The sequence below is a fragment of the Phodopus roborovskii genome, unplaced genomic scaffold, assembly GCF_943737965.1.
Source record: "Phodopus roborovskii unplaced genomic scaffold, PHOROB, whole genome shotgun sequence".
NCBI classification, from domain to species: domain Eukaryota; kingdom Metazoa; phylum Chordata; class Mammalia; order Rodentia; family Cricetidae; genus Phodopus; species Phodopus roborovskii.
The window spans coordinates 20,296,508-20,322,759 of record NW_026125444.1 but is presented as its reverse complement, the minus strand read 5'-3'; the positions used below and the strand labels follow the sequence as shown (position 1 = coordinate 20,322,759).

At 50.1% G+C, this 26,252-nt stretch overlaps 2 protein-coding genes across 2 annotated transcripts in view; one reads left to right on the top strand and one right to left on the bottom strand.

Annotated features, from left to right (window-relative positions):
* LOC127215417 (solute carrier family 23 member 1) overlaps nt 1–3,185 on the top strand; it is a 34,426-nt gene extending 31,241 nt beyond the window's left edge. The window contains exons 9-12 of the mRNA XM_051175871.1: nt 526–690; nt 964–1,072; nt 1,166–1,261; nt 2,473–3,185. Coding sequence (XP_051031828.1) covers nt 526–690; nt 964–1,072; nt 1,166–1,261; nt 2,473–2,729 — 627 coding nt within the window. The 3' untranslated portion in view covers nt 2,730–3,185. The remainder of the gene's footprint in view (nt 1–525; nt 691–963; nt 1,073–1,165; nt 1,262–2,472) is intronic.
* Nucleotides 3,186–8,003: 4,818 nt separating this feature from the next.
* On the bottom strand, nt 8,004–23,257 carry Stra8 (stimulated by retinoic acid 8). Its single transcript, XM_051175891.1, has 8 exons — nt 23,066–23,257; nt 18,542–18,617; nt 18,010–18,094; nt 15,794–16,000; nt 14,747–15,032; nt 12,545–12,618; nt 10,994–11,105; nt 8,004–8,149 (listed from the first exon to the last, which is right to left on the bottom strand). The coding sequence occupies exons 1-8, from the start codon at nt 23,255–23,257 to the stop codon at nt 8,075–8,077; spliced, it is 1,107 nt and encodes a 368-aa protein (XP_051031848.1). The 3' UTR covers nt 8,004–8,074.
* Nucleotides 23,258–26,252: the final 2,995 nt, after the last annotated feature.

The following is a 26,252-nucleotide window of genomic DNA, read 5'->3' as shown; positions in this document are numbered from 1 at the left end:
ATAGTGCTGTGGGCAAGGAGCAGGTGTGGAGTTTTGATGGGATTCTTGTCTTTGGGAGGGTATGTGATGTGGCAGGAAAACAAAACATCCATTCCTAGTGGTCCAAGCATAAGCAACAGTAGAGTTGCACACACTGCAGAAGAACCTTATGCCTCTGTCCCCTGCCATGTCCCCTTTATTGAGCATCCCATGGGCGTAACGCATATTAGTTGGAATATTCACACGCCTTGTCATATTGAATTGTGTGATAACCCTGCTCGCATGTGGTCATGTGGAGGCTGATTTCAGAGAGGTTAGTAATGTGCCCACCAGGTGTGAGAGAGTTGGGCAGAGAGATGCGGGCTGAAGACTGGGCCCAAGTTCCCCCTTCACCTTTCTCTAGCTCAGTGTGTGAGCATCGGGCCGGGCATTTTTCGCATACCGGGTGCCATTTCTGCGGGCTCACTTCAGCAGTGTGAAGGATGAAGGAGCAGGTTTCCAGGGTGTCTGCCTGGAACTCCTATCCCGCTCTCTCTGGGTGTGCAGGTCGGGAGCAGGATGGTGATTGTTGCTGCAGGCTGTGTGCTGCTTCTGATGGGCATGTTTGGGAAGATCGGGGCAGCATTTGCCACCATCCCTACCCCGGTGATCGGAGGCATGTTCCTTGTCATGTTCGGGGTCATCAGCGCCGTGGGGATCTCCAACCTGCAGGTGAGGTACCTCAGTAAAAAACAGGGCCACCCCACCCATCCTGAGAGGAGCCCATGGGATGGAGTTGCACGGGAGAGGGAGAGAGGAGGGGGAGGAGAGGGGAAGATGAGGAGGGAGGGCAAAGGGGGAGAGGGAGGAGTCAGAGAAAGGCTCCTGCGGTCCTCCAAACACAAGAGACAGCCAACCACATCCCAGCCTCCCCAAACCAGCCAGAGTGCGCATGTGTAAAGGCGTCTGTGGTCCCGCTGAGCTCAGGAACCCTTTCTCCCACAGTATGTGGACATGAATTCATCCAGGAACCTCTTTGTGTTTGGCTTCTCCATCTACTGCGGGCTCGCCATCCCCAACTGGGTGAACAAGAACCCTGAGAAGCTGCAGACAGGTGCGTCCTGTCTCTCCTGGACTGTCACGGCTGTGAGTGTGAAGCAGGGCGGCCCTTGGTCCCCCGTGAACTGTCATTTTTGTCCCGTTCCAGGGGTTGTCCAGCTGGACCAGGTCATCCAGGTGCTCCTGACCACAGGCATGTTTGTTGGCGGATTTCTGGGCTTTGTCTTGGACAACACCATCCCTGGTAAGGCTGCAGCCGCCTGAAGCAGGGCTTGTGGGCATCTGGACAGTGATGGGGCCCCTGGAGACCTCCTGTCAGGCTGCTCGAAGTGCACCCCAAATGGGCTCTGGCTCTGGAGTCAGGATAAGGCACACCTACATTAGTCAGCTTGAGCTGCCGCAGAAAATCATTCCAGACCCCAGGCTGGAGCTGTGAGGCAGGCTGCCTCCTTATAGGACCTGTCTCCTTGGCTTGCAGAGGACGTCCTCACATTGCCTTTGCCCTGTGCTGGCACATTCCTGTGGTCTCTCTGTGTGTCACGATGTCCTTTTCTGTAAAAAAGACGGGGCTGGGTGGGACGTAGCTTTGTTGGTAGAGGCTTGTCTAGATGCGCACACAGTCCTAGCTTCCACTTACACTGATGCTTAAGTTGTGGTGCATGTCTGTAATCCCAGTGCCGGGGAGGTGGTGGTGGGAGGGTCAGAGGTTCCAGGCCATCATCAGCTACTCAGTGAGCTCCATGCAAGCCCAGGCCCCTTGTAACCTCTTTACCTCTTCAAACATTACTGGCAAGTACTGGCACCCCCAAGGTTAGGATCTCCATGTACGGCTCTTCATGGGATACAGTCCGGGCATAGCATGGCCCTCAAATGGACAATACACCAGACACAAAAGGAATCCGAGATGGCTGTGGCTCTCTTAAAGCTATAATGTAATTACTGCTGGGGAAAACCACACACGCGCTCATTCATTCATCCATCCACATCATGTATGTAGCGGGTGCTACTCGCTAAGGATACAACGAGAAGCAAGACATGCCTCTGCCTTCCACAAATGCACGGGCTGATAGAGAGATAGGAAGGAACCCAGACAAGCAAGCCAGTGATAGTGAGGCTTGGGATGAGCCAACCCAGGGGCCGAGGGTGCAGGCATCTGGGGAGGCACCCACCCCTCGTCTTTCTTTCTCCTAAGGACTTCCGTGACTGCACCCGCTTCGTGCATTTTTGCCCACATCGTACCCCTCACCAAGCACATGTGTGCCTGCAGGCCACAAGCACACGTGGCCTAGGAAGCCCTGAGGTTCCATGGCCGAGCCCGAGGCTGGGCACCACATGGGTAGGGGCTCTGAGATTGTCTAACGAGCACAGGGGAATGCAGGGTTCCTGCCAAGGCTTGGAGGAAGAGGAGGAGGAAAAGCAGGGGGTTGCCTTGACTTCTCACTGTCCACTTCGCAGGCACCCTGGAGGAGAGAGGCCTCTTGGCATGGAGTCAAATCCAGGAAGATTCTGAGGAGACTGTGAAGGCCTCGAAGGTCTACGGCCTTCCCTGGGGGATTGGGACCAAGTTCTGTACATCTTCATGTACCCGGGCCCTCCCCTTCTGGCCCAGGCTAGACCACCGCGGGGATAAGATGGGAGTGAGCCAGCTCACTCTGTGTTCCCAGACTTCCTCAGGGAAGAACCTGGGGGATGTTACAGAAACCAAGATGTGAAGAGGAGAGTTGCACACGGCCCCCATCTTCTCATAGTCAAACTCTGGCCGCCCACCTGCCTGCGCCATGCAGGGATCTCTGTTCACAAGTGGGTGCACAAGGGTCCTTCCCAGCACCTTCCATGCCTGCGTGATGTGGCCGAGCAATGTTGATGAAGACCATGGTGTGTGTGAGGCTGGCCTCGGGCATCCTTCTGCCGTCTCTTAGCTCTCTAGTGTGGACACAAGCCTGGGATCCACACAGAAGCCCGCTGTTTTGTGGTGCTCCAGTGTCCTGGTGGATCTGGAGCAGAAGCATGGGGTCCAACAGGGGCCGGCTGTTGGCTGAATGGCAATGGGACCAGGCAGCCTGTAACCCTGGCCACTCAGGAGGCTGCACAGGAAGTCTGGGATACAGCGACTCTGCGGCTATCTGTGCCAACTTTGCAAGATCCTGCCTCAAAATAAAAAGTAAAAAGCAAGCTGGGCATGTGGCTCTGTGATCGAGTACTTTGTGGAGCATATGCACAGACCCAGGTTCAAACCTCAGCACGTGCATTGAGGGGGGAGGAAACTGACATGATGGCTTTGGCCCCTCTCCAGCCCCTCCCCCCTAAATTCCCCCCCCCCCCCCCGCAAGCCTCAGGGCGCATGCAGGGCCTGACCTCAGGCATTTAGGTAGAGTTAAGGCTGGACCCATGGCTGCCTACCACAACTGCACCCTGTTCTCAGAAGGCTGCCGGTTTCCCACTCTGCTCTCTGCTCCTCAGTCTTCCCTCCAGGAGGGAACGAGGCCTGGAGTAGTGGACCACAGACCCCTTTCAAGTAGACACAGCCCTGGCTTGGAGGAGGAGGATCAGACTCCACTGAGCCCTCAGGCTTTGTCTGCTAGAGCAAGGCTTTGGGCTCCCCGCATTTAATCCATTCAATCGGAGTTGCCTTCAGAACTTCCACTGTTCCCCAGGGGCATCAGGCACGGGGCTTCCCATTCTGACAGGCACGGGAGTCCCTGTGAGCCAGAGAAAGGATGCATCCTCTCTCCCAGCTCCACGTTCACCGCCAGAAACTCTGTGCAGAGGTCCACTGTGGGTGTGGGGACCCTCTCCACTCTCCACCCCTGCCGTTCACCTGTCTCTGCTTGGCACGGGGTGGGAGGGAGGACCTGACTCCCGTGAGTGCTTGGTGACACCCAATCTGTGACCAAAGGAGCAGGAAGAGGGTGGGCTGGGAGGGGGCAAGTGTGCACACCCCTGTGAGTTAGACTAGGAGCTGGAGAGGGTGCCAAGGGCAATGTAAGTCACAGGCATTCAAACATTACTGCCTGCTGTAAATGGGAGGGCACGGTGAGTGCCGGGCGCCAGTGAAAGGTGCTGTGCAGAGTGTGATGCTGTCCCTTCCTTCTCCCAGAGCCCTCCATTATATTTCCAAGAGCCCCACTCTACCATGGGATAGGGATGGATCACCAGGTGGGGAGGATTGAGTCCAGGCAGCTGGGTGTCTGGATACAGGGGGTTTCTACAAAGGTAAAGGGAACTGTGTCACCGGCTCTTTGCAGCTTACAGTGTCACTGGGGAGAACTAGGCGTCCCTGGTCTTGGACCACAGCCATGGACCTCATGTGGGCCCTAAATTGCTTCCCAAGTCACTTCAAGGCTAGAGCCCTCTCCCTCCCCCTCCCTCCCTCCTGTCCCCTGTAACGCCTGAATTCTCAAGCTCCTGTTTCACTGAGCAATCCCTAGGGACACAGAAGAAGCAGACCTGTGTGAATGGCACATCTCTTCATCTTCCCAGTTTCAGAACCTGTATCCTTGGATGTCCCTCAGAAAAAAGCCAACCCCTCTGAGCTGCAGAGCCCATTCCCTTGCTCCCATGTAAGGGCCGGCTTCCTCCTGTATTACTACATTTTCTTTCAATACTGTATGCCGGCATATGTATCTGTTTGTGTTATTTTAAAAGCCTATTTATTGTGTCTCACGGTGGGCTTAAAGTAATAGAATCTGCGCCCTGTATCATGCCTTAATAAATACGTTGCAAACCCAGGAGCCAGGCTTAGCTGTCTGGAGGGCTTAGCTGCTTCTCAAGCCTGTGAAACGCTGGCTGTCCTGGAATTCACAGAGGTCCGCTTGCCTCTGCCTCCCAAGTGCTGGGACCAAAAGGGTGGGCCACCATACCTGGCAAGTGCCAATTTTTAAACTCAAATATTCTAATGCAGCACAACCTGAAGGCATGCTAATTTGACACTTACAAGTTGAGGAATGACAACAGAAAAGAATATTAAAAGTACTTGTTTTCTGTAATCAAACACTTACATTTCTATAAGAGCAGGAATTGTATGTACAGTGTAAGCAGCACAGTTCACCACGCAATTTTCTCAGATCTGAACAGAAGTGTCTTCGGCAGTGGTGTCGCCTGGCCTGATAGCATGTACAGGGCAAAGTGGTCACATGATACAACGTGGTCAGCTGCTGGCAGAAGCACCTTAGCTCCTCATGCATTGACTTCAAGTTAATTTTCAACCATTGCTGCTTCAGAGCCCTTTTACTGTTGCCAAATTGTGTATAAGTTTATTTACTTTATTTGTGTTTGAGTGTTCTGCCAGCATTGTCTGTACATGTGTCACTTGTGTGCCTGGCACCCTTGGAGTTCAGAAGAGGGCATTTGACCCTCTGGGACTCCAGGATGGTTGTGAGCCACCCTGTGGATGCTGAGAGCCAAATGTACCTGTTGCCAGTGTGTGTGTGTATGTGTGTGCGTGCGTATGTGTGTGTGCATGTGTGTGTGTGCGCGCGCGTGTGCGTCTGTGTGCATGTGCGTGCATGTGTGTGAGAGCATGTGTGTGTGAGTGCATGTGAGTGTGTGAGAGCATGTGTATGTGAGTGCGAGTGTGAGTGTGTGTGTGCATGTGTGTGCGTGTGTGTGCGTGTGTGTGGTGTGTGTGTGAGTGTGTGTGTGTATGTGAGAGAGAGAGAGAGAGAGAGAGAGCTCCCATATTCAAGTTATATGGTTCCCACCATTGATTCCATGATTCCATATGAAAGTTACAACCCGTAGAATAAGAACCTGGGACCCAGAGTGGTACCTGTGGCCAGTGTTGTGGGCTCTAACAGCTGTTTTCATACTCCTAATAACATACTAACTCTTTAGTAAAAGACTCAAGTTTTTTACATTTTTTTTTATTTCAATCAAAAAGATACTTGCTGTAAGGCAACGTGATATTCTCTTCTTAATTAGATTTGTATTCAGCCAAATCTACTGATGATGCTCCTACCAAACAGAGGTAGGAACAGATGCCCCATCTCCTGTGAGAACCATTATAGCAACAAGAGCACCAGAATCCCCCCAGACCGTGGGCTTTAGCCATCAACTTGGCCTGTGTGCAGTACACAGCCACCCAACCAGACACTTAGAGGTGCATGATAGATGTGGTTGACACCTACAGTCAGTCAGCCTTAAGAGATTGCCCTTGAAAGTGTGGGTGGGATGCATCTTCTTAGCCGTAGCGTGGAATGGAGTTTGGAGAATAAGAAATTTTGCCTGGGGAGCTTGCTCCTCATGAACTCTGGTCTGATGGCTAAGGTTTTCAGACCAGCAGCTCCCACAGCCAACAGTTGTGTGACCAATCCAATCCTTAGAGTACCCTCTCCCCCCTCATGCCGTGCCTCCCCACCTCACAATGACCCTAACCAAAGGTCACCACGGGAAGGTCCCTGAGTGATGTGAGAAGGGCCCTTGGCGGGGAAGGAGACGCGGTGAAAGCGTCCGAGTTATGCAACATCGGGCAGGGTCCATGAGAGGGGGTGCCGGGATTGGTGACAGTGGGGGCGTCGTTCCAGCACATGTCACTGAAGACAAGGTATAACCCAACATCCCGTTACATTTTCCTGTGCTTCTGGAACATTCTGCTCCATGAAGTCATAGCTTTGGACTAAAGAGGGTGCAGTGAGGGAGGGTCTGGCCAGAGTGGTGCACATTGCTTAGGGGCACAGGGGCAGGCTCCTCTGGGGACATTCGTGTCCCCTGTCCACGTGCTGGTGTACTCTGGGCTTGCTCAGTGACTGGGGGTAGCTAACTGCTTCCTCTTTTATTTCCGGCATGACTCAGGCCACCAATGAGAGCAAAGCCCCTAGCTGCCTCGCTATCTGAAAATTCAGCAACCCGCCCCCTGCCGCCTCTTTAGTTTGATCTTTTATAAACTGTGATTCCGACAGAGCTCTCCAGTGGGTTCTTCAGAGGCTCTGCTGAAGTCCAGGAGCCTGAAGGCACCCTACGATGGTCGTCTGTCGGGCTCTTAGGAGGCTGAGGAGATGAACTGTAGATGGACCTCAGTGGCAAGAGCTATGGTCATTGGAACTCCTAAACTGCGAAGGACCAGGTAACTCTTCCTCTCTGCACACCCAGTGTGTTAGTCAAGCATGTCAGAGAGACAGAAACAACTGTTGGTGTGTGTCTGTACAGACGGAGGGAGGTTTGCTTTCACTAGTGGGGCCACGCCATCATGGCGGTACAAATCCGACACCCACTGTGGGGGCTGCTAGTGAGGAAAAGCTTCCATGGGTCTCCTCCTTCCTTCCAAGAGGCCAGCCCTTGGTTGTCAAAGCCTTTCAATAAATGCATTATGGACAATGACTGGCTATACTCAAAAGTCTATTGACTTAAACGCAGTCTCATTAAAAAAAAAAAATCATGGAAACATCTCGAATGAAAGATGTCTAAGTGTAAAGGTACCATGGCCTGGTCAAGTTACACAAAATTCCCCCTCACTTCCAGTGTGGAAGCCCAGGGATACCCACACTGAGTCCAGGAATCTGGCCCCAAAGTGCTTTCAACTGGCTGTCTTTCTAGCAACCAGCCAGCAGTCCAAAGCAGAAGCAGCCCGTAGAGCGGGTTCTGCTCTGTGGCCCTGAATCGTAGGGTTGAGCCAAGCACTGTTCCCAAGCTTCCCATGCACACAAGATGAGAAACTGGGCTTCTGATCTCCAGAGAACCCACCACAGCAACGCCCTGAGCCCAGAGCACACTGACAGGACTGGATATGCGTCACCCACAGGGCTAGATCCTGCCTGCAGCCTTCTTGACAAGCTCATGGCCTGGGCCTCGGGTATGCCCCATCCACCCCTGAGCAGGGACATGTGAGCATGTCCTGCAGCAAACCAATCCCTTGTATTCAGGAAGCCCAGAAGACCAATGCAAGGCTATGCTTCTTTCAACATTTTATGATAACCAGAAAACGAAGAACATCAAGAAGACTTCCGGAAGCACCCTTTCTCGAAGAGTCTTGGAAGATAAGGTGGTGTAACCTAGCTACTAGCAACGAAACTTGAAAACCGCACACTTGTTCAACCCCTTCCTTCCCAGCCCTTCTCCTGCATTACAGGTCCTCGTCGTCAAAGGTCTCCAGGCACTTGAGCAGCATCATGTCCTCATCGACTGGAGGATCTGGTTCCTGCAAATCAGAAAACAGGAGGAGATTTGGCTTCTGCCCCATGCTTGGAATTTCCAGGCACCCATAGGAGAGGGAAAATCTTAAAGCTCCATCTAAATACCTGTCTACAGAATGTGGTGATGCACACACCGATGGACCATGACACTGGCTTGAAGGAAAGGAATACGATGGCCTTTATTTGTAGCACAGACTGTTAGGAAAAGAGCTAAGGGCAAAGACCCTGTGACAGTAGGCAGCCACTGTGTTAGAAAGAACACGTACATATCCATAGACTGGCTGCCTTGGAAAGGGTCTGCGGGAAACCTGTCCTGGCAATTGCCTCTGGCGCAAAGCATGGGCTCGTAAACAAGGTCAATTTTATTTTTCATTTTACATACCAACCCCAGTTCCTCCTCCCTCTCCTTCTCCCATCCCCCTGCCTCCCACCCTTCACCCCCATCCGCTCCTCAGAAGGGGTAAGGTCTTCTTCCTCGGAGAGTCAACAAAGTCTGCCATGTCAAGTCAAGGCAGGACCTACCCTCCCTGACCCCCCCCCCCCACATCAAGGTCATAGGGAGTGGGTTCCAAAAAGCCAGTTCATGCCCCTGGGATCGGTCCTGGTGACACTGCCACCCCCCCCCCCACAGATCATGTCTCATAACTGTCACCCACATTCAGAAGGTCTAGTTCAGTCCTATGCAGGATTCCCTGTTGCCAGCCCTTAGTCCTCGAGCTCCCTCTAACTTGGGCCAGTTGGAGAGACTAAGATTTAATTGAATATCTTTTAATAAGTTTTGAATTTCATACCATGTAGATATGTTACCTATTATGAAAAGAAAGAAAGAAAGAAACTTAAAAAGAAAGAAAGAATACTGTGTTTAGCAAAGGCTTCTCACTCTTTGCAAAGATGCCAGGCAAATCCCTCAGGATTGTAACATCTCTTCCCTTAAAATTAATTCCAGGGTTTTTGATTTCCTTCTCTCTGCCAAGCAGAAGATGACTCCTGCTGTTTGGTAGCCCAGCAGATCAGAGCAGATCTGGTACCAGTCAACCATCTAAGGGGAGCCTTCCCTGGTCCCAAGGGTAATAGCTAGATGTGAGGTTTGAGCTCTGCAAACGCCCATCCCTACCCCTGCTCTACAGACGCTGAGCTCTGTCAGAGCCCTCAGAAGTTGGGGCAAGGCATAGGAGCCACCAAAGCTTCCAGAAACAGCCCAGCTCTGCTAAGGCTGTCAGAGCTATGGCGTGAATCTGTGTTTTAAGCCGCTATTTAGAGAACGCAGTGGGAGGCCCACAGAGCCTCACTCACCCCCCCCCCCCAAGGTAACAGGGGCAGTACAGAGCTAGCTGGAGGTGCAACTTGGAAGAGAAAGGAATTTCCCTTTACATTCCAGTCTCATCCACAAGGCTTCCTGTACCACCCCTCTTCAAAACACAGCTTGTAAGGTCCCGTCCTCATAATGCTGAACGAGGGAGCCGGTGGTGGCACCAGGAATCTGGATGGCTAATGGGATCCCAAGGTGATTCACACCTGGGCGGGGTGAAGTTCAAGCCCTCTGCCTAGTGTGGACTCCTAATCGCTGTCCTTTGCTTCTACCATGTAGGCTGAGTCTGTTTTTAAGCTCTTGGCAAAATGTACGAACATAACTACAGCCAACAGAAGAGTTGCTATGGGATGGGCGGGCACTGGGGATCGGTGGGAAGTAGAGAGGGGACTGCAGGGACAGACACCGGCCCCAAGTCGGGGCTGAAAGTGGTGGGAGCAGGGGAAATGAGGAAAAGACATCAGTGTATGGAAATAACGCCTTCGTTGAAAACGTTTGCTACTGTTGTATTACTATTTTAGACAAACAGCTTTCTTTATCTTTCTTGTTTAGCCATGGTGCATCTGAAAGGGCCTGTCTCCTGGCGGTTTCTCCCCCATGAGAGTTTCAGGGATGGCCTACTAACCAAGGTTCCCCTTGACTTATGTCACCATCAGCTACAACATCAGCTTTCAGAAGATGATCTGCAATATTACCGCAGTCACAGAACACTAAAATACTCTACACAGTACTTATGGGTGACTGCTGGGAGCCAGCCCCTGGGAGCAGATCCTGTTGTGGAATATGAGTTGAATATTTGTGTTACATTTGTTTACCCAGCCGAACATTTGTTTGACGATGCAAAGACATGTTGTGCATTCTTCTATGTTGCACTGGTTTAACTCTGTGAAGTCGTGTTACTTTGCCTAAAACTCCTGATTGGTCTGATAAAGAGCTGAACGGCCAATAGCCAGAAAGGAGACAGGATGGGTGGGGCTGGCAGGCAGAGAGGATAAATAGGAGGAGAAATCTGGGAGGAGGAGATCAAGGAGTGAGGAAGGAGAGGTGGATGTCGGGAGCCAGCTGCCCAGCTCCACAGCAAGCCACGGAGTAAGATGTGAAGAAAGGGCTAGCGAATAGAGAAAGATGAAAGCTCAGAGGCAAAAGGTAGACAGGATAATTTAAGTTAAGGAAGGCTGGCTAGAAACAAGCCAAGCTAAGGCCAGGAATCCATAAGAATAAGCCTGTGTGTGATTATTTGGGAGCTGAGTGGTGAGCTCCCAAAGAACAAAGAGGAAAACAAAACAAAAAACAAACAGAAAACAAACCAACTACAGCCCTGTCATGGAGGACATCCCTCTGTCTCTTCAGGTCCCTGGTGTCCCCCATTGTATGGGAGACGCTGGACTGAAGGCGAACGACCTTGGGAGAAACGAAGAGCCTGAAAGCCCCCCTGGGGGGTGGGTCGATGTCAGGCTAGGCTAGAGTAGCCCTCCTGCCCTCCCCGCTAAAGGACCTTTTTTATTCTCTTAAAGGAGTCACTGTCCCCACTCTGTCTTACCTGGTTCAGTGGAGTGTTAACACAGCAAAGGCCTTTGAAGAACTCGATGATTTGCACGTAGAGCTGGAATTTCTCCTCTAGATTTTCTGGGTTGCAGTTGGCAAACACAGAGCTGAAAGCAGAGGAAATAGAAACCATTTAGAATCTCAACATTTCACCCATGCCCTAAACACTGGCTCACTGTGCAAACTTTAAGGAGCAGGTTGAATTCTCAAGTAGCCCAGGACTGTCCCTGAAATGCCGTGACTGTGGCAAGCCTGCCCCTGGGGTGTTAATGTAGTGTCCTAAGCTGTGACTTCCCTAGTGAAGGAATGAGAGCCCCGTAGCTCCCAGTCAGGCTCCTGCAGCAGAGCTTATGGTTCCAGGTCCATGTGAAGCAGCGTGGGGTGTTCCTAGTGTGAGTTCAGCCGGACAGAGGTCCTCACTCAGTTTTCTTCCCATGGTACTCAGCTTTGAGGAAACACTAGTTCTATTTACTGGGCTTCTTCCTCTGTGTCTTTAGGAGCAGCCCCTGTGCAACTGGTGCTTTGTAGCACAGAGGCCGAGTGTCATAGGACAGGCCTGCCCTCACTTCTTCCTGGAAGGGTGTTTCTTAGCCCAGGAATCCTTTTCTATGGAAGGCAGGAAAAGGCATTTTAATAGGTGATTTTTGTTTGGTCATTTTGTCCTTTCAGTGGAATGAGGACTTCTTAACGCTGCTTGACAGTGTACTCTGGAAACTTCTTGACAAAGTCGTTTTTACAACCTAAACCCAGTACAGAAGTAAGAGTATTGGGTCCTAGCCATTCGCTGCTGCTGATCTCTGCACATAGGTGAAGGGCTCACATGGCAGAGCATCCTGCTTCTCAGCTGTGCTGTGTAAGGATGTGTTGGGCCTGAAAAGGCCCGGACGCAAGGCCTAGTGGAACTTCCTGAGCCTGGCTAGAGTCTGGCCACCTGTCTTTGGCCTATCACTTCCGCATAGGAGTGACTCAGCAAAATTGCCTCTGCCCAGCTACTGCTGACATGGTGAAATATTAGTGGCCCTCACACCTCACCCCATCCTGAGGTCCCACCCTCTTTCTCAACGCTATATAGGCGCATGCCAGATGCAAAGAACCGAGCTCCTGCTTCGACAAGGCTCCCAGTTCAGTGTGTGTTTCTCCCCTATGAGTTGCCCGCACTCATCATCCTGCTCCGAGAGGAGACCAGCTAAACGGGCTCCTCCACAGCCCTACCCGCTGGAGGACCCAGCAAGGATGGACGGGTAGTGTGGCTGTGACAGCCCAGCCCAGGCACAAGCACAAGCAGGGCCAAGATACATGGCGGGACGAGTTTCCGCCTAGGGGTTATGTGTCTCTCTGTAGGATGGGGAAGAGTAGCTGCAAACACCTCAGGACCCAGGCACTCACGTGTACACACACACACACACACACACACACACACACACACACACTCGAGCTAACAGTCTCACATACGCACACTCATACAACTTCACGTATGTACACATGTACCTTACAATCACCCAGTTGTACACTCATACCCACGTACATATGTTACCACCTTCCTCACCTGATGTTAGACATATGCTGAGTCTCATTCTTGTCCAGAAAACTTGCCACATCGAAAGCATCTTCAAAAAGGACCTGGAAGAAAGCACAGCATTGCCTGGGTCAGAACCGCTGCTGCTGCAGTCCGCTGCATGCCCTGAGCTGCTGGGCCAAAGCACATGCATGTCAAATCTAGCCCAAACTCAGGGTTTCTGCTCAGTGGTCTTCCCAGGGAGTGACTGAGGGAGGAGAAAGAACTGGGCACCGCTACCCTCTCCTCTCTAAAAAACCTGGCAGCAACCAGATATGAGAGGCCAAAGCCAAGCCTCAATTTACAGCAAGGGAAGGCCCAGGCAACCGTCCAAACCTCCCAGGTGGAGATCCGCTCACGTCTAGGACACACAGCCCCCATCTCATCCTGGGAAGCTGAATACAAGGTAAGGCTGCGGGACAGCTTTGCCGAGGCCGGTCATTCACTTCCAAGCTCAGCAAGGTACTTCTCTCAAACTCTCTTATAAACAAGTCACATCTGCTACAGTCAAACGTCTGTCCATTCCAAAACTCGTAATATCTCTGACTTACTTGGGCTTTAGGCACTGGAGAAATGGCTCAGCGGCTAAGAGCACACAGGGTTCTTGCAAAGGACCCAAGTTTGGTTCCCAGAACTTACCCTGGGCAGTTCACAACTGCCTCTGTGCCCAGCTACAGGGGAGTCTGATGTCTTTTCCACTGTGTAGGCACCTGTACCCATGCACACACGCACACACACTTTCATAAATAAGAATGAAATAGTAAAATCCTCCCTCCTTCCTCCTCCCCTCCCCTCTAATGTGAAGACATGGGAAGATGGACCTGGCAAAATGTCAGCACAGGAACTGTGATTTTCTCAGCCCCAGAACCATGATCAGACAAATCGTTTGTTGTTAATTTCCCTGGTTCGGGGATTCTACCACGGCACTAAAAGGGCAAGATGCTGTAGACGATGTAGGTGTAGAGCTGCTGTAAAGATTATGTATGTATGTATGTATGTATGTATGTATGTATGTATGTATGTATGAGGTATATATGTATGATGTATGTATTATGTATGTATGTATATATATGTTATGTATGTGAAACTCAAATACTTTGGCGGTATTAAAGGTTGTCCGAGTCACAAAAGAACTTCATGAACATTGGGAGTTCTGAACCAGGAATAGGTGGATTAAAAATCACTTAGTAACCATCCCGCCAGGGATGCTCATTGCTGACACACTGACCTATTTCTCTGCAGTCCTCTCCTTCATTGTGTTATAAGATAAAAGTTACGGTGATTAATGATATGAGAATACACTTCCAATGTAGAATCTTGTCTTCATATAGTTTTTTGGCACTGCTTTTTCTGAATTTGTGTTCCAACAGAATACTAAGTGTTCAAACAAGTGTGATTTGCACTTCAGGTCGGGAGAGCTAACACATAAAAATACAGGGTGCTGAGGTAAATTTGAATTACAAATAAGAAGACTTAACACTCTGGGTTTGGCATAAGAAGGCTCCAAAGGCCGCAGGAGAAATACTTGACTGAAAAGTGTGAGTGGGTCCTGCTTCCTTTTCTCCTGCCCCCCCAACACAGCAGCCCCCTGAGGGTTCACTGGTCTGCCAGGGGTTCTCACTCTACCCAGGGTACACACTTCCTTCCCAGAGGGCAAGCATCTGCTCTACAGTCTTTCTCGGTTTGTCCCCCTGGAACATAAGCCTTTGAGGCTTCAGCCGTCCAGCTAGTTTTCTGCACACATTCGGTGTCTTCTATGACAACCCTGATGTCCCTTCAAAGGCAATCAGGAAAGGGCCATGGAACGGCCTGTGTCTATCAATTTGCTTTTCCTTCCCACAGATCTGAGATAGAGTTCCCAGATAGTTAGCCCCCAGCTAACCTCATATAACTAGTCCACACATGGTAGGCCACTCGCTGTCCTCACATACAAAGCCTTCTTATGAGTCACCCACTGAGGGGCATTAACAAAGTCAAGGCAGGGGCTGGAGAGTTGGCTCAGAGGTTAAGAGCACTGGCTGCTCTTCCAGAGGTCCTGAGTTCAATTCCGAGCAACCACATGGTGGCTCACAACCATCCGTAATGAGATCTGGTGCCCTCTTCTGGAATGCAGGCAGAACACTGTATACATAATAAATAAATCTTAAAAAAAAAAGGAAGGAAGGAAGTCAAGGCAAAGGACTGTTGAATCACCTCTTCCGGAGTAGAGTCCAGTGAGCAGCTGGCTCCTTGGCTGTCCATCCCACTATCCTTCACACTGTCCTCTGCACAGGCCAGCTCTAGGCAGGCCTCTGCGAGGTCTGAGAAGGTGGTACTCTGCTGCTCCCACACCTGCAGGAGACTGGCCTTCTTCTCCTCAGAGAGGGTCTGCCACAGGTGGGAGATGGCGGCGGAGACGATGGGGATTATCTCTTCCTGTGGGGAGATGATGCTGTTCATGGTCAGGAGGTCCATCGTCTGCTTGTAGAAGTTGAGGTACCTGGAACAGAAGTGGTATGTCCCTCAGATCTGTAGCTGGGTCCTTATGGCCAGGAAACAGTTCCTTGGTTTACCAACAGCATGGTTCTGTCTCTGCCTTTGCCCGGCCCCGGAATGCAGAAGTCATCTTGAGGGCCATGGAGAACACACATTTATGCCTCTCCAATTTCTTCTGCTCTAAAACTCTCTGCCTTGTGGAAGGTGTGGCTGCATTAACTCCCTCCACTCTGGAACGCTCTGAGGCTATGAAATAGCCGGCCTGCCACACTCCTTGAATTTTGGGCTTGAAAGACTCAGCTATGGAGGGTGTCTCCTTGTCTCCACTCCATGCCAACATGGCTGCTGGGGGTCTTACGTCTGTGGAGGAGGCATCAGGAGTCTGAACAAGCCAGCCACTCTCTTTTGGTGAGTGCAGGTGTGGCCTGGTTCTCTACCTCCAAAAGCAGACTCCTGAGGTGTGTATGTCATAGAAGGAGGGGTGAACACTAGAAATCACGCTCCGTCCACATGGGCCCCAAGTAAATACCCACTCTAATAAAAACCATGGGCTTGCTACACAAATGTAACTTTAACGGTGTTTGCCCAGCCCCTCGGCTAGTCTCCATGGGGCACCTCCCACATGCAGACCCTGGAGTTGGGTGGTTTGGGACCTGGTTTGAGTTATGCATGCTTGGCGGCCACCACACAGGCCAGCTGGAGGGTCTGTCCCCTTCCCCACAGAATCCCCTCGGTCGGTAAAGCATCCCACCCCGCCGAGCACACCGTTCAAATTCCAGGAGGTCAGGCAATAGAGTGCTAGAGGGGTGTGAGAGATCGACTTTTTTCTCCTCTTCATCCCCTTCCTCCTCTTCCTGTTTCCCTTCCTCCTCTCTCTCTTCATCATTTCCTTCCTCCTCAGCATCCTTCCCAACGGCCTCATTGGGGCACCATGGCGGGGAGCTGTTCTGAGGAAAACTGTTGAGGAGCACGCTGTGGGGAGAATACAGAGCCAACGGAGTGCTAGACAAATATCGCCAGTGAACACAGACACATACATTCACAACGCAGTTTTACTAACTATGTAGATAATAACCAAGCAGACCTTAGGGTGCATCATTTGAAATTCAGTTTACCATATCCTCAGGGTACAGGGGAAAGCTCCCAAGCTTATCTCATCCCTCTGTGAACAAGAAAGCAATAAGGCCTGTGTGGAGGGAGAGTGAGGTAATTCTTTCTTCTTGACTCGGTTTTTAAGGTCTGCACATGGTGTAACTTGACTTTTAATAAATTTTTCCCACTAGGAAAACATAGCTAATATTTAATATTATGTTATTAATTACTATCAAATATTAATTTATCCAAGGACATGTACTTAATAATCATTTCCTATAGTCTATAATACACATTCATTGTTAAAAATTTGGAAAACAGGACTGGAGAGATGGCTCAGTGTTTAAGAGCACTTCCAAAGGGCCCAGGTTCAGTTCTCAGCAGTTCATAACCCTCTATAACTCCAGTCCTGAGGATGAAGCACCCAGGCTCCAGGTATAATGTATGCACATGTGTACCACACAGACAAACATGCAGGCAAAATACCCATATACATAAAATAAAATTAAAACAAAGTTAGGCATTTGACTTAAAAAAAATGAAAATTTGGAAACCAGAGGGAAAAAAGGCACAAAGAAGAAAATAAAGCTTCTAAGTGTTCACACCAAAAACAAACAAGAAAGCCATGAGCTACAATACTTCAAGGAGCATGTTTTGGTAGGCTGTAACAGCAAGTGGTTTGTAGTCTCTCTGGGATGGGTTAACATGGCTTGCACTCATCAGAGGTCAACCTGGACATATATCACGCCATTGGAGACGGACATGCCATGGGGCCACTGGTTGTCCCCCATGTCTAAGAGGTCGTCAGAGCCGATCTGGAGCCTGTGGGTTCCGTGCATGGGAAAGGGCACTATGTCCTATTATGACAGAGATGCAGAGCAGAGACTACCTATACAACTTGCATGAAAAGCACAGGCAGCGAGAAACTTAAATGCAAAACTTGACTTCTTTTATGCTTTGGGTATAAAGTCCCCCTCCCTCTTCTCTCAAAAAGTCTCATGTGTTGAGGGCTTGGTCTCTGTCGGTGATGCTATTTTGGGAGTCCTGGGACTGTAAGCTTGTAGGACTTAGCTAGATGAAGTGGCCGCTGGGGTGGGGCTTTGGGGGCATCTTGTCCCTGGCCCCTTCTTACTCCTCCCTTTACCTTCTGTCCTCTCCCTCCCACATAATCCTGCTACCATGATATCCTGTTCAAGCAGCCATAGACTGAATTCTCCCCAAATGTGAGCAAAGCAAAGGCTCCCTCCTTTGAGTTGTCACCTCTGGGATCTGAGTCCCACCAATGAGAACAGGAGTAACAGGAGAAAGACATTGCTCTGTTTAAGCTTGACTGCGACCCCAGCTGAGACCCTTTCATATCTGTAAGACCCATCTTTCCCCTAAGACAAGTCAAATTTGCCTTGCATTTCCATGAGATTTAAAAAGGCCAGGATTAGTATTTTCCTATAAAGTTGATATGTATATCAGCTAATATAAATAATATCACACACTCTCTCACACGCATGCACCCACGCATGCACATGCGTGCATGCCACCCCACCCCACCCCCGCCCCCATGGATACATGGGTAAACTCCATGATATCATTTCTCTAAAGCAGTCTGGAAAACTAAAAATGCCAGACGGATGGATAGCCTTCAGAGTTAACCGCTGAGAGGTGAGATGATACAGTTTCATACTTTTCCATACTTTTCTGATTTCTGTAATAAGCATTTAGGAAGAAATGTCTAAGCCATGTTAAAGGAGAACAGAGTTCTCCCCCAAATAAGACAGCTGTGGTGGGCGAGCAGCAACCCTGCCGGCCTTGTTTCATGAAGGCCGCTGTACCTCAGCACCGAAGGCTTCCAGAGAAAGACAGCAAACTCCCTCCTGGTGCCCGCCAGGTCTTACCTGTCATCCTCAGAGTACATTTTGGCATATGCTTCCTTGACCTCCTCTAGGCTGCTGGCATTCCCATCCTCCAGGTTGAAGGATCCTATCAGGGAGGCGAGGGCAAGAGTCATAAAGAGAAAAAGCAGGCCCTTTGGGTCTCTCCTGCCTGTCTGGTTCAGGGAGCCTTTGGAGGGGCATGAAAAACCCTGACCTCCCGGATTTCAAGAGTGAAGGGTCCTTTTCCACTTCTACCCCAGGATACGAGGGAAAGCTCAGGAGAAGTACTGGTTTACTTCCTCTGTGGTCTCTAAAGCTGAGGTCAGGTGTCTTCAGCAGTGCCCCATTACGGAACTCAGTCAAAGCTACCCAGCCTGGGGACCCTTGCCCATGCTTCCAGGCTACAAGTGCCCTGGAACAAGGGCCATTATGGCCCAAGCACAGTGCCCGATATACTGTGTGCTCCTAATATGAACCTGTTGACTTTGTGTAACCCCATTTGTGCCTTCAATGGAAAACCTGAGCCAGCCTTCTCTGGGGAGAGGTCTCTTGCCTTTGAGCTTCAGCAAATTATCCAGGGTTTGCTCCAGTTCCTGAATATGAATCTTCGTCTTATTCAGTACCTGCCACTGAGGACATAGACATTGTTGAAAGCACAGCCTTTCATCACTGCAGGGACTATTTTCTTTCCGGGACCCAGGAAACCCCTTCCCAGTCCAAGGCCACAGTCCCATCCCGGCCTTGTCTGTGGAGTGGACAGGAGGTTTGTCCCAACGCACAGAAGGCACTGGGATGCATTCGTAATGCGTTTGTATTCGAGAAATGGATGCTCACTGAGATACCAGAGAATTTGGAAACAAGTTGTGTTTGGAAAACAACTGCCATGATTGTAGAGTAATGGATGTCTGCACAGGCAGCTCGCAGGTGGACGCTGATAAGGAGGCTCAGTAGGGCTGAATGTCAGCCTCAGGCTCGCACAAAGGCCACTAGATTTCTGCTCAAGTTGCGACCAGTGCAACTCAATATCCTTCCCTCGAAATGTTAATTTGCTAAATTCGTATACTTCATACAGCTAGGCATGGCGGCACATGCCTATAATCCCAGAACTCAGTAAGTACAGCCATGAAGATATCAGAAGTATAAGGTCAGTCGTAGTGAGTTCAAGGCCAGCTTAGGATACAGGAGGCCCTGTTTCAAAATAAAAGGGGGTGGGGGAACAAATAAAATAATTAAACACTTTTTATGTGGTCTAAGCATATTTCATGTGATCTAAAAATAGCAAGTGTTCTGTGAATTTGAACTCAGAAGTTTTCCCTCCCCACCCCACCCCCTTTGTCCTATACACCCACTGTCCTTGTCCTGGGACTCATGGACTGTCGGTCAAAGGATTAGAAACACAAGGGCACTCTGTGACTTGACCTTAGGACAAGATGGTGCTCTGGCTACTCTGGTCTAAACATTAGTGTTCTTGGTACAGACGTTGAACCTAACCCTTATTTGAAGATAACCAAAGGTGGCGTTTTTGGGGCAATTGTTATGAGAGCAGACACTGCATGTATGAGACTAAACCCCGAGATATGAGGCCCACGGGAGCTTTCCCCCTCTTCCATGTGAGGACATGGCTGGATTGAACGTTAAACGAAACAGACATGCTAAACACTAAATCTGCGGGCACCTGGAACTTAGACAGTCTAGCCTCCAGGGCTGTGAGCAATGCATTTCTAAGGTTTATAAATTTCCCAGGATGGTGTTTGGTCACAGCAGCTACAAAAATCTGTGGCATTGGCATTTTGGTCCAGAGACAGTGAGTGGCCTGTCTAGGCTCAGCTGGACCTCAGCCCTTTCCTTGCCCCCTTCTCTCTTTTTTTTTTGGGGGGGGGACTCCTGTAGCCCAGTGTAAACTCAAACATATTGCATATCCAAGAACGACCTCAAACTTCTGATTCTTGCAGAGTGCTGAATTTACAGGTGTGCATCACCATGCCTGGTTTTATAATGCAGGAGATGGTACATGCTAGACAGACTGCCACATGAGACACACCCCACCCCAAACGTCTTCTTATACTCTTGCTGCATTAGGGAAGCCCGGCATATTGATATTTCTTCCTGAGTATTTTTTAAATATATAATTTATTTCTGTTTTGTGTTTATGGGTGTTTTGACTGCATGCACGTATGTGCCAGGGTGTCAGAATCCCTAGAACTGGAGTTACAGGCAGGTGTGAGCTGCCATATGGGTGTTGGGACTTGAACCAGGGTCCTCTAGAAGAGCAGCCAGTGTTCTTCAAAATTGAACCATTTCTCCAGTCCCTTCCTTTCTATTTTAAACATTTATTTTATGATGGGGGGTATGCCACAATGACAGCTTTCAGGGACTCTTTTTCTATCAGGTGAGTTCTGGGGATTGAACTCAGGTGGCAAGCACCTTTACCTGCTGGACTCTCCCTCCTGCCCTTTAGAACGCTTTTACTAGGCCCACTTTCTTAGAACTTTTGTTTTGATTGAATTATCTCTCCCTTCCCCCCAAATCTCACCAAAACAACAACAAAAAATATGTGAAGTCTCCACCTCTGGCAGCTGTGCCAGTAAGATAACCATGTTAAAATGGAGCCTTCGGACTGGCTCCTGATCCAATATGATTGACGTCTTTATGAAAAGGAGAAATGTAGACAGAGACAGAACAGCGCTACAGGGAAAAGATGACATGAAGTCAGGGGGACGTGGATGTGCGGCTTGTAGTGCCACTACAAGTCAAGGAATGGCAGGAATTTCTGGAAGATGCCAGAACCTAAGGGAGACATAAAGGATTGTCCCCTGAGGCTGCCAGAGGGAGCAGAACCCTGGCCTTGGATTCCCCAGCCTCTTGAAGCACCCCTCCCCATGTTTGCGGCCTTGCTGTGGCAGCCTTGGAGAACTAAGAAAACCTTGCCACACATCAGTCTCACAGAGCGACTTTCGCCCAGATTGTCCCTCTGGTAACCAAGAAAGAAAGAAAACAGCAGACGCCTGGATTCCCAGGCGGATCAATGCGGGACAGTTTAGCCTTTCAGAGCCTCGGTCTTCTGGTCTGTAAAATGACGATGATGTGAGCAGAGATGTGGGGAATGAATAACTCACTATCCTGGGAAACGGCGGTGTGACGTCCGGTGTGAGTCTTAGGAAACCCATCAAGATCTACAAGGAAGCCGTTAGCATTTCCTTGTCCAGCAGGCATGGGGACTGAAGGCCAGAAGTGATCTGCCTCCATGCCCTGAGACCAGTCAAGAGCCATGGTCTTACCAGCTCTTGCTGGTAAGCATATGAAGTTCAGAGTTTGGAGGTGCGAATGGGTCTTCTCCAAGTTTAGCCGCACGCCTTCCACTGTAAGGCCCCGGGTGCCTGTTTTCTGTTTGCCGGTCCTGCTAGTCTGTGAACACTTCTCCATTGGTCACTGATGAGGACCTTAGGTCTCTATGCCCTTCAGAATCACACGCAAGCTTGTCTTCACTCGGTGGGTGTGGAGCGAGCTCTGGCCTGGGGAACCCTCTGCCTCCCAGTGGACAGCACATGCCTGCACCCTGAGCTGCTGAGCCTGGCTTTCTTCCATTACTCACCAGTACCCCACCCTTCTCCAAGGGCAGATGGGGGGGCCTCTGTGAGATCCCTGGCGCTGAAAACAGTCCACGTGCCAGTCGGAGCTTAAGCAAAATAGTCAGGTGTCATGCCACCTTTTAAAAATTTCCCCAGAGGCCTGGACTACTCAGGAGCTTCCTACCCCGGCCCCCAAACGAGAATCCTCTGGGAATTCTATGAACAGTTCACGGCTGCTTGTAGTGAGATACCCACCCCCACCCGCACCTGTTGCGCTGACCACGCCCATTGGGGGTGTGGGGACGGGTGTGGGCGTGACCTGGGGGGGGACTAGGTCTGGGGTCTCCAACCCCAGCTTGCTCAGAGACAGAGAGAATCCAGAGGCATCCTTGGGATGGGAACCTGCGGCGGTCATCTGTCTCTGGTGTAAGTGATTTCTCCCCGAATAAACAACCATCAGCCTATTCGTTTTCCCAGATTCTTATTTTCCACCCCATAGCTGCTGCTTTGCTGAAGGTACCGTCCTCGGAAGGAAGCCAGCTAGCTGGGAATAGGTACGGACTTCAAGTGTTCAGAGAGAGAGAGAGAGATGTGGGAAGTGCGTCAGGGGAAACAGCTTCTTTTTGGCTTGTCTTCTACTTCTACAGGAGGTCAAGTCGCTCCTCTCTCCCTCCCCCCCCCCCCCCCCCCGCCCTTCTGTTGAGAGGGTGAGGAAGTACAGGACTCTCCCCCATGGCCTCCTGTAATGCTCCTACAGTTATGAGCTTGCTTTTTCTACCGATACCCCATCTACCAGGCCCTTTTCTAATCTCTGCCAGCTGATTAATTAATTATTGTTAATTAGCAGCTAAAATGATAGCTGAGTAGAAAAAGAGCTGGGTGGAGCATGCCTGCCACCCTAACACTGGGGAGGCAAAGGCAAAGGGGTGTGATTTCAAGGCTGGCTTGTTCTCTGGGAAGTTCTAGGCCAGCCTGAGTGAGCTACATGGAGGCTGCCTCAAACATCAGCATCAATTACAAAAAGCAAAGTAGGAAAAGATCAGTGTGTACCTGAGAGCCCAGGGGGACAAAAACCCACAATGTGTACACATACATTGAGCATGCACACGAGTACCAGTGTGTGTTATAGCACATACATGTGTGTATACTTCTGGTGCTGTTTGTGTTTGTGCGTGCGTGCGTGTGTGTGCATGAATGTGTGTGCGTGTGTGTGTGCATGCATGCGTGTGTGCGCGTGTGTGCGTGTGTGTGTGTGTAGATAGATGTAAGGTCCTGGAGCGTCTGTTGGAGCCTGGCTGTTGCCCTTGTACAGGACATGCTAAGTCACCAAGTAACCACGTATCTCCCTCAGACCCATAGTTTCCCTTACGTCTGGCTGCTCTACTGCTGGTAGAGAAACATGGCTTTGGCGGTTTGCCTCTGGGCAGCAGGGCTCTAGGCCAGCCCTTACCTTAGTCTGCAGTCCCACCATGTGGACAATGTTTCCCCCCATCCCTAGGTCCCTGTACCTTTGAGGCTGTGAGGTCAGATTGGGAGTAAACTGTCTTCCTTAGGTTGTTGAAGAGCCCTGTTAGGGTGGCTCGATGGCGGGCCTGGGACAGGCGTCTGCGGGCCACCCGAGGCTCAAGTTGCCGCAGCTGAACCACTGGCTGGGGTGCCCCTTCATCATTGGGTTGGTTGCCTTCTCCAGGGGTGGCCATTATAATCTACAACACAATGTACCCCTTTTAGCACTGCATATTAAAGATACAGCATTGAGGAAGACAGACAGACAGACAGAAAGAAAGAAGGCAGCTCTCAAGGTAGCGAGTATAACCAAGACACACAACAAACCGTGGGCAAACCCCAGATCACCTATGGAAGTGTGGCCCCTAACATCACAGACCACTGGGGGCACTGAGGCTCACCCCTACAGCACACCAACACATCACAGGGACTCAGACATTCATCTCTGCAGCCTGAATCACACCTGAACCCCAAGAGCTGTCCCTCAGTCTGCTCCAAGCCTAACGGACTGGGGTCCCACACTGCGATCTTTCTAATCTTAAGAATGGCCTTTCTTTGGTATAGAGAGTGGTTACAAGTGGAAAAAGGAAAAACAAAACAAAAACAAAAACAAAGAAACTGGTCAAAATGTCCACTGCGGATCTGTGAGCCATGAATGTGCTCCTGCCTGTGAAAGCAAGCAGTTACATGACATTTCCCAGGGGCGCAGGCATGGCTTTACCGTGTCTCGCTTCTGTTACTCTGTAAAGATGACTGTGATACTGAGATCGGTGTCACATTTGTCACAGATGAGTTTACAGAGTAGGAGATGATTCTGAGACATATAAGGCTTTTCTTTTCTTCTTTGAAAGGTTTTCACACAGTCTAGGCTGGCCTCAAACTCACGATGTAGCTGAAGATCACCTTGAACCCTGATCTCTGGCCTCCACTTCCCTGGGGCTAAGATTACAGGTATGTGCCATGACCCAGAACCCAGGACTTCATGGATCTAGACAAGCATCCTACCAACTGAGCCACGCCCCCACCCCCTGGTATAGAAGTCAAAGGCTTTTACTTGGGCATTATCCATTCCACCTGAGGAGGCTCAGCCCTCACACAGGGAGCTCCTTCCCGTATCTCTGAGTAGAGGGGCTGCATCTCCTTTCTCTCTGAGCAGCCATGCCTAGTGCTGGGGACTAGGTTCCTGCTGGGTCCACTCTCCCCTGAGCTCAGTGATTCAGAACAGGGAATCCATAACATTGGTGAGAGACTGGCCACCTTTATCCTATGACAGTCACTTGGAGAGACACAGGGCTGGAATTCAGCTACAATTGTAACCAGAGGTGTGGCCTTAAAGAGGTGGTTGGTTACTCAGTCTATGGCAATATCAGAGAGGTCTAAGCCATAGGAGAGAAGCTAATAAGAGCTACTGCTTAGATGAATAGAAGGTAAATGCTACTAGAATCTTCCCAGGATTTTAATTTGTCTGACAGTCATGCCCAAACCCTCTTGATTGTAGGGGCCTGAAGCTTCCCAAGTGTCAATGCGGATGCCCATGGTTTGAGTTCTCTCTAAGATACAGGTTAGATACACTGACGCCTTCTCTTCTAAAAGCCCATGCAGGTTAAGGTGTGTTAAGAAATTGGCTCTCAGCAGTGTGAGGAGTAGGTCAGTAGAGAGGAGCTAATGGATAGCCTGGAACTCCAACAATGAATAGCAAACCACTTTGCAACACTTAAAACAAAACAAAACAAAACAAAAAAACCCCAAGGATTCCACAGAGATTGATTCTTCTCACTAACCCACCCACCCCCACAGATGAGATTCTGCTAAGTAGCCCAGAGTGACCCAGAATTCTCCTCCTGCCTCAGCCTCCAGAGTGCTGGCATCACAGGCAGGCACCGCCATCCCTGGCTCACTATGATCCTTTAACAGAAGAACGTTTCCTAATTCTGCCCAGGGACCTCCATTTTGCAGCCTGTCGTCATTTTTGCCACCTGTGACACTACCCGTCTCCGTCCCCAGCCCCGGTATCTATCCACCTAGAGCTAGCTTGTTCTCCGAGGTCCACTTTCGGTCTTAATTCATCCGAGGAAGCCACACTGGCTTCCAGCTTAACGCTGTCTTCCTAACGTGTCGATAAGACCCTTGGTGAAGAGCCATCTGTCGGGTGTTGGCAGAACCCTTCCGGTCGTGTAGCAAAATGCAGGCAGATGTAGTTTGTTCCGTCGGCCCTTTATGCCATGCCTCTTCCAGACGGAAGCAAAGCACCCTACTGACTGGGCCATGAAGACAAAAATCTCCCAGGCATGGGGAGGAAGGAGCAATGATTGAATAAGATGAGGGAAAAGAGGGTTAAGAGGGAACACCAGAAGAGAAGAAATAGCATTTTGGTTTTCTCTAACCATGAGGACTTGCTTGCATTCCAGGCATTCACCATGTCATGAGTTCAGTTCTTAGCAGGGTTGAAGGCCACCAGTTAGAGATGTGTTAAAGAGGCCATCAGAGCCAACACTGGATATTTGCTGCCTCAGAGAAGTGGAGGGAGATTATACAGGGCAGGAAAATCCCATTCTTACTAGGGAAACTGGGCATGACCAGAGAAGTGAATGAGTCTACACCTACGATGATCCAGGACGTAGGGAACTCAGTATGGAGAGAACATTTGAAGGGTAGGTAATATTGATTGGGTTGCCGTGGTAGTGATGGTGGTGGTTGTTTTGTTTTTGAGGTACAGCCTCAAAATTGTCGCTAGTCTTAGCCTCCCAGGTAGTAGGATTAGAAGTAAGTGTTTCTATGCCTAACTTACAATAATACTTACAATAATCCCAGACATACTGAGAGTCGTGGCTCATGGCTACAATCCCAAGTGAGAGCAGAAAGAATTCCAGGTCAGTCTGGACTACAAAGTGAGACTGTGTTTCAACAACTCCCAAACTTGGATTGTCTACATAGATCGATCGGTAGACTGCTTGCCTAGTATGCACAAGACACTGGCTTCGATCCCAAACACCACAGAAACACAAACCTTGGTGAGTGGCACTTGAGAGACAGAGGCAGGGCACCAGCAGTTCAAGATCACCTTTCCCTACACAGCAAACTCAAGGCTATCTTCAGCGATAGCAAAACCATCTCAAACAAGCAAATGAACAGCCTCTCTCTCCAAACCAAATAAAACACAGAACGAAACAAAAAGCCAACCAACCAACC

Excerpts from the sequence above, each read along its gene's own strand:
- Stra8 (XM_051175891.1), bottom strand. The coding sequence starts at position 23,257 with ATGGCCACCCCTGGAGAAGGCAACCAACCCAATGATGAAGGGGCACCC. Across the intron at positions 15,033-15,793 it reads GACCTCCTGGAATTTGAACG|GTACCTCAACTTCTACAAGC; the intron begins GTGTGCTCGGCG and ends CTTCTGTTCCAG. Across the intron at positions 12,619-14,746 it reads TGGACTCTACTCCGGAAGAG|GTCCTTTTTGAAGATGCTTT; the intron begins GTGATTCAACAG and ends GCTTTCTTCCAG.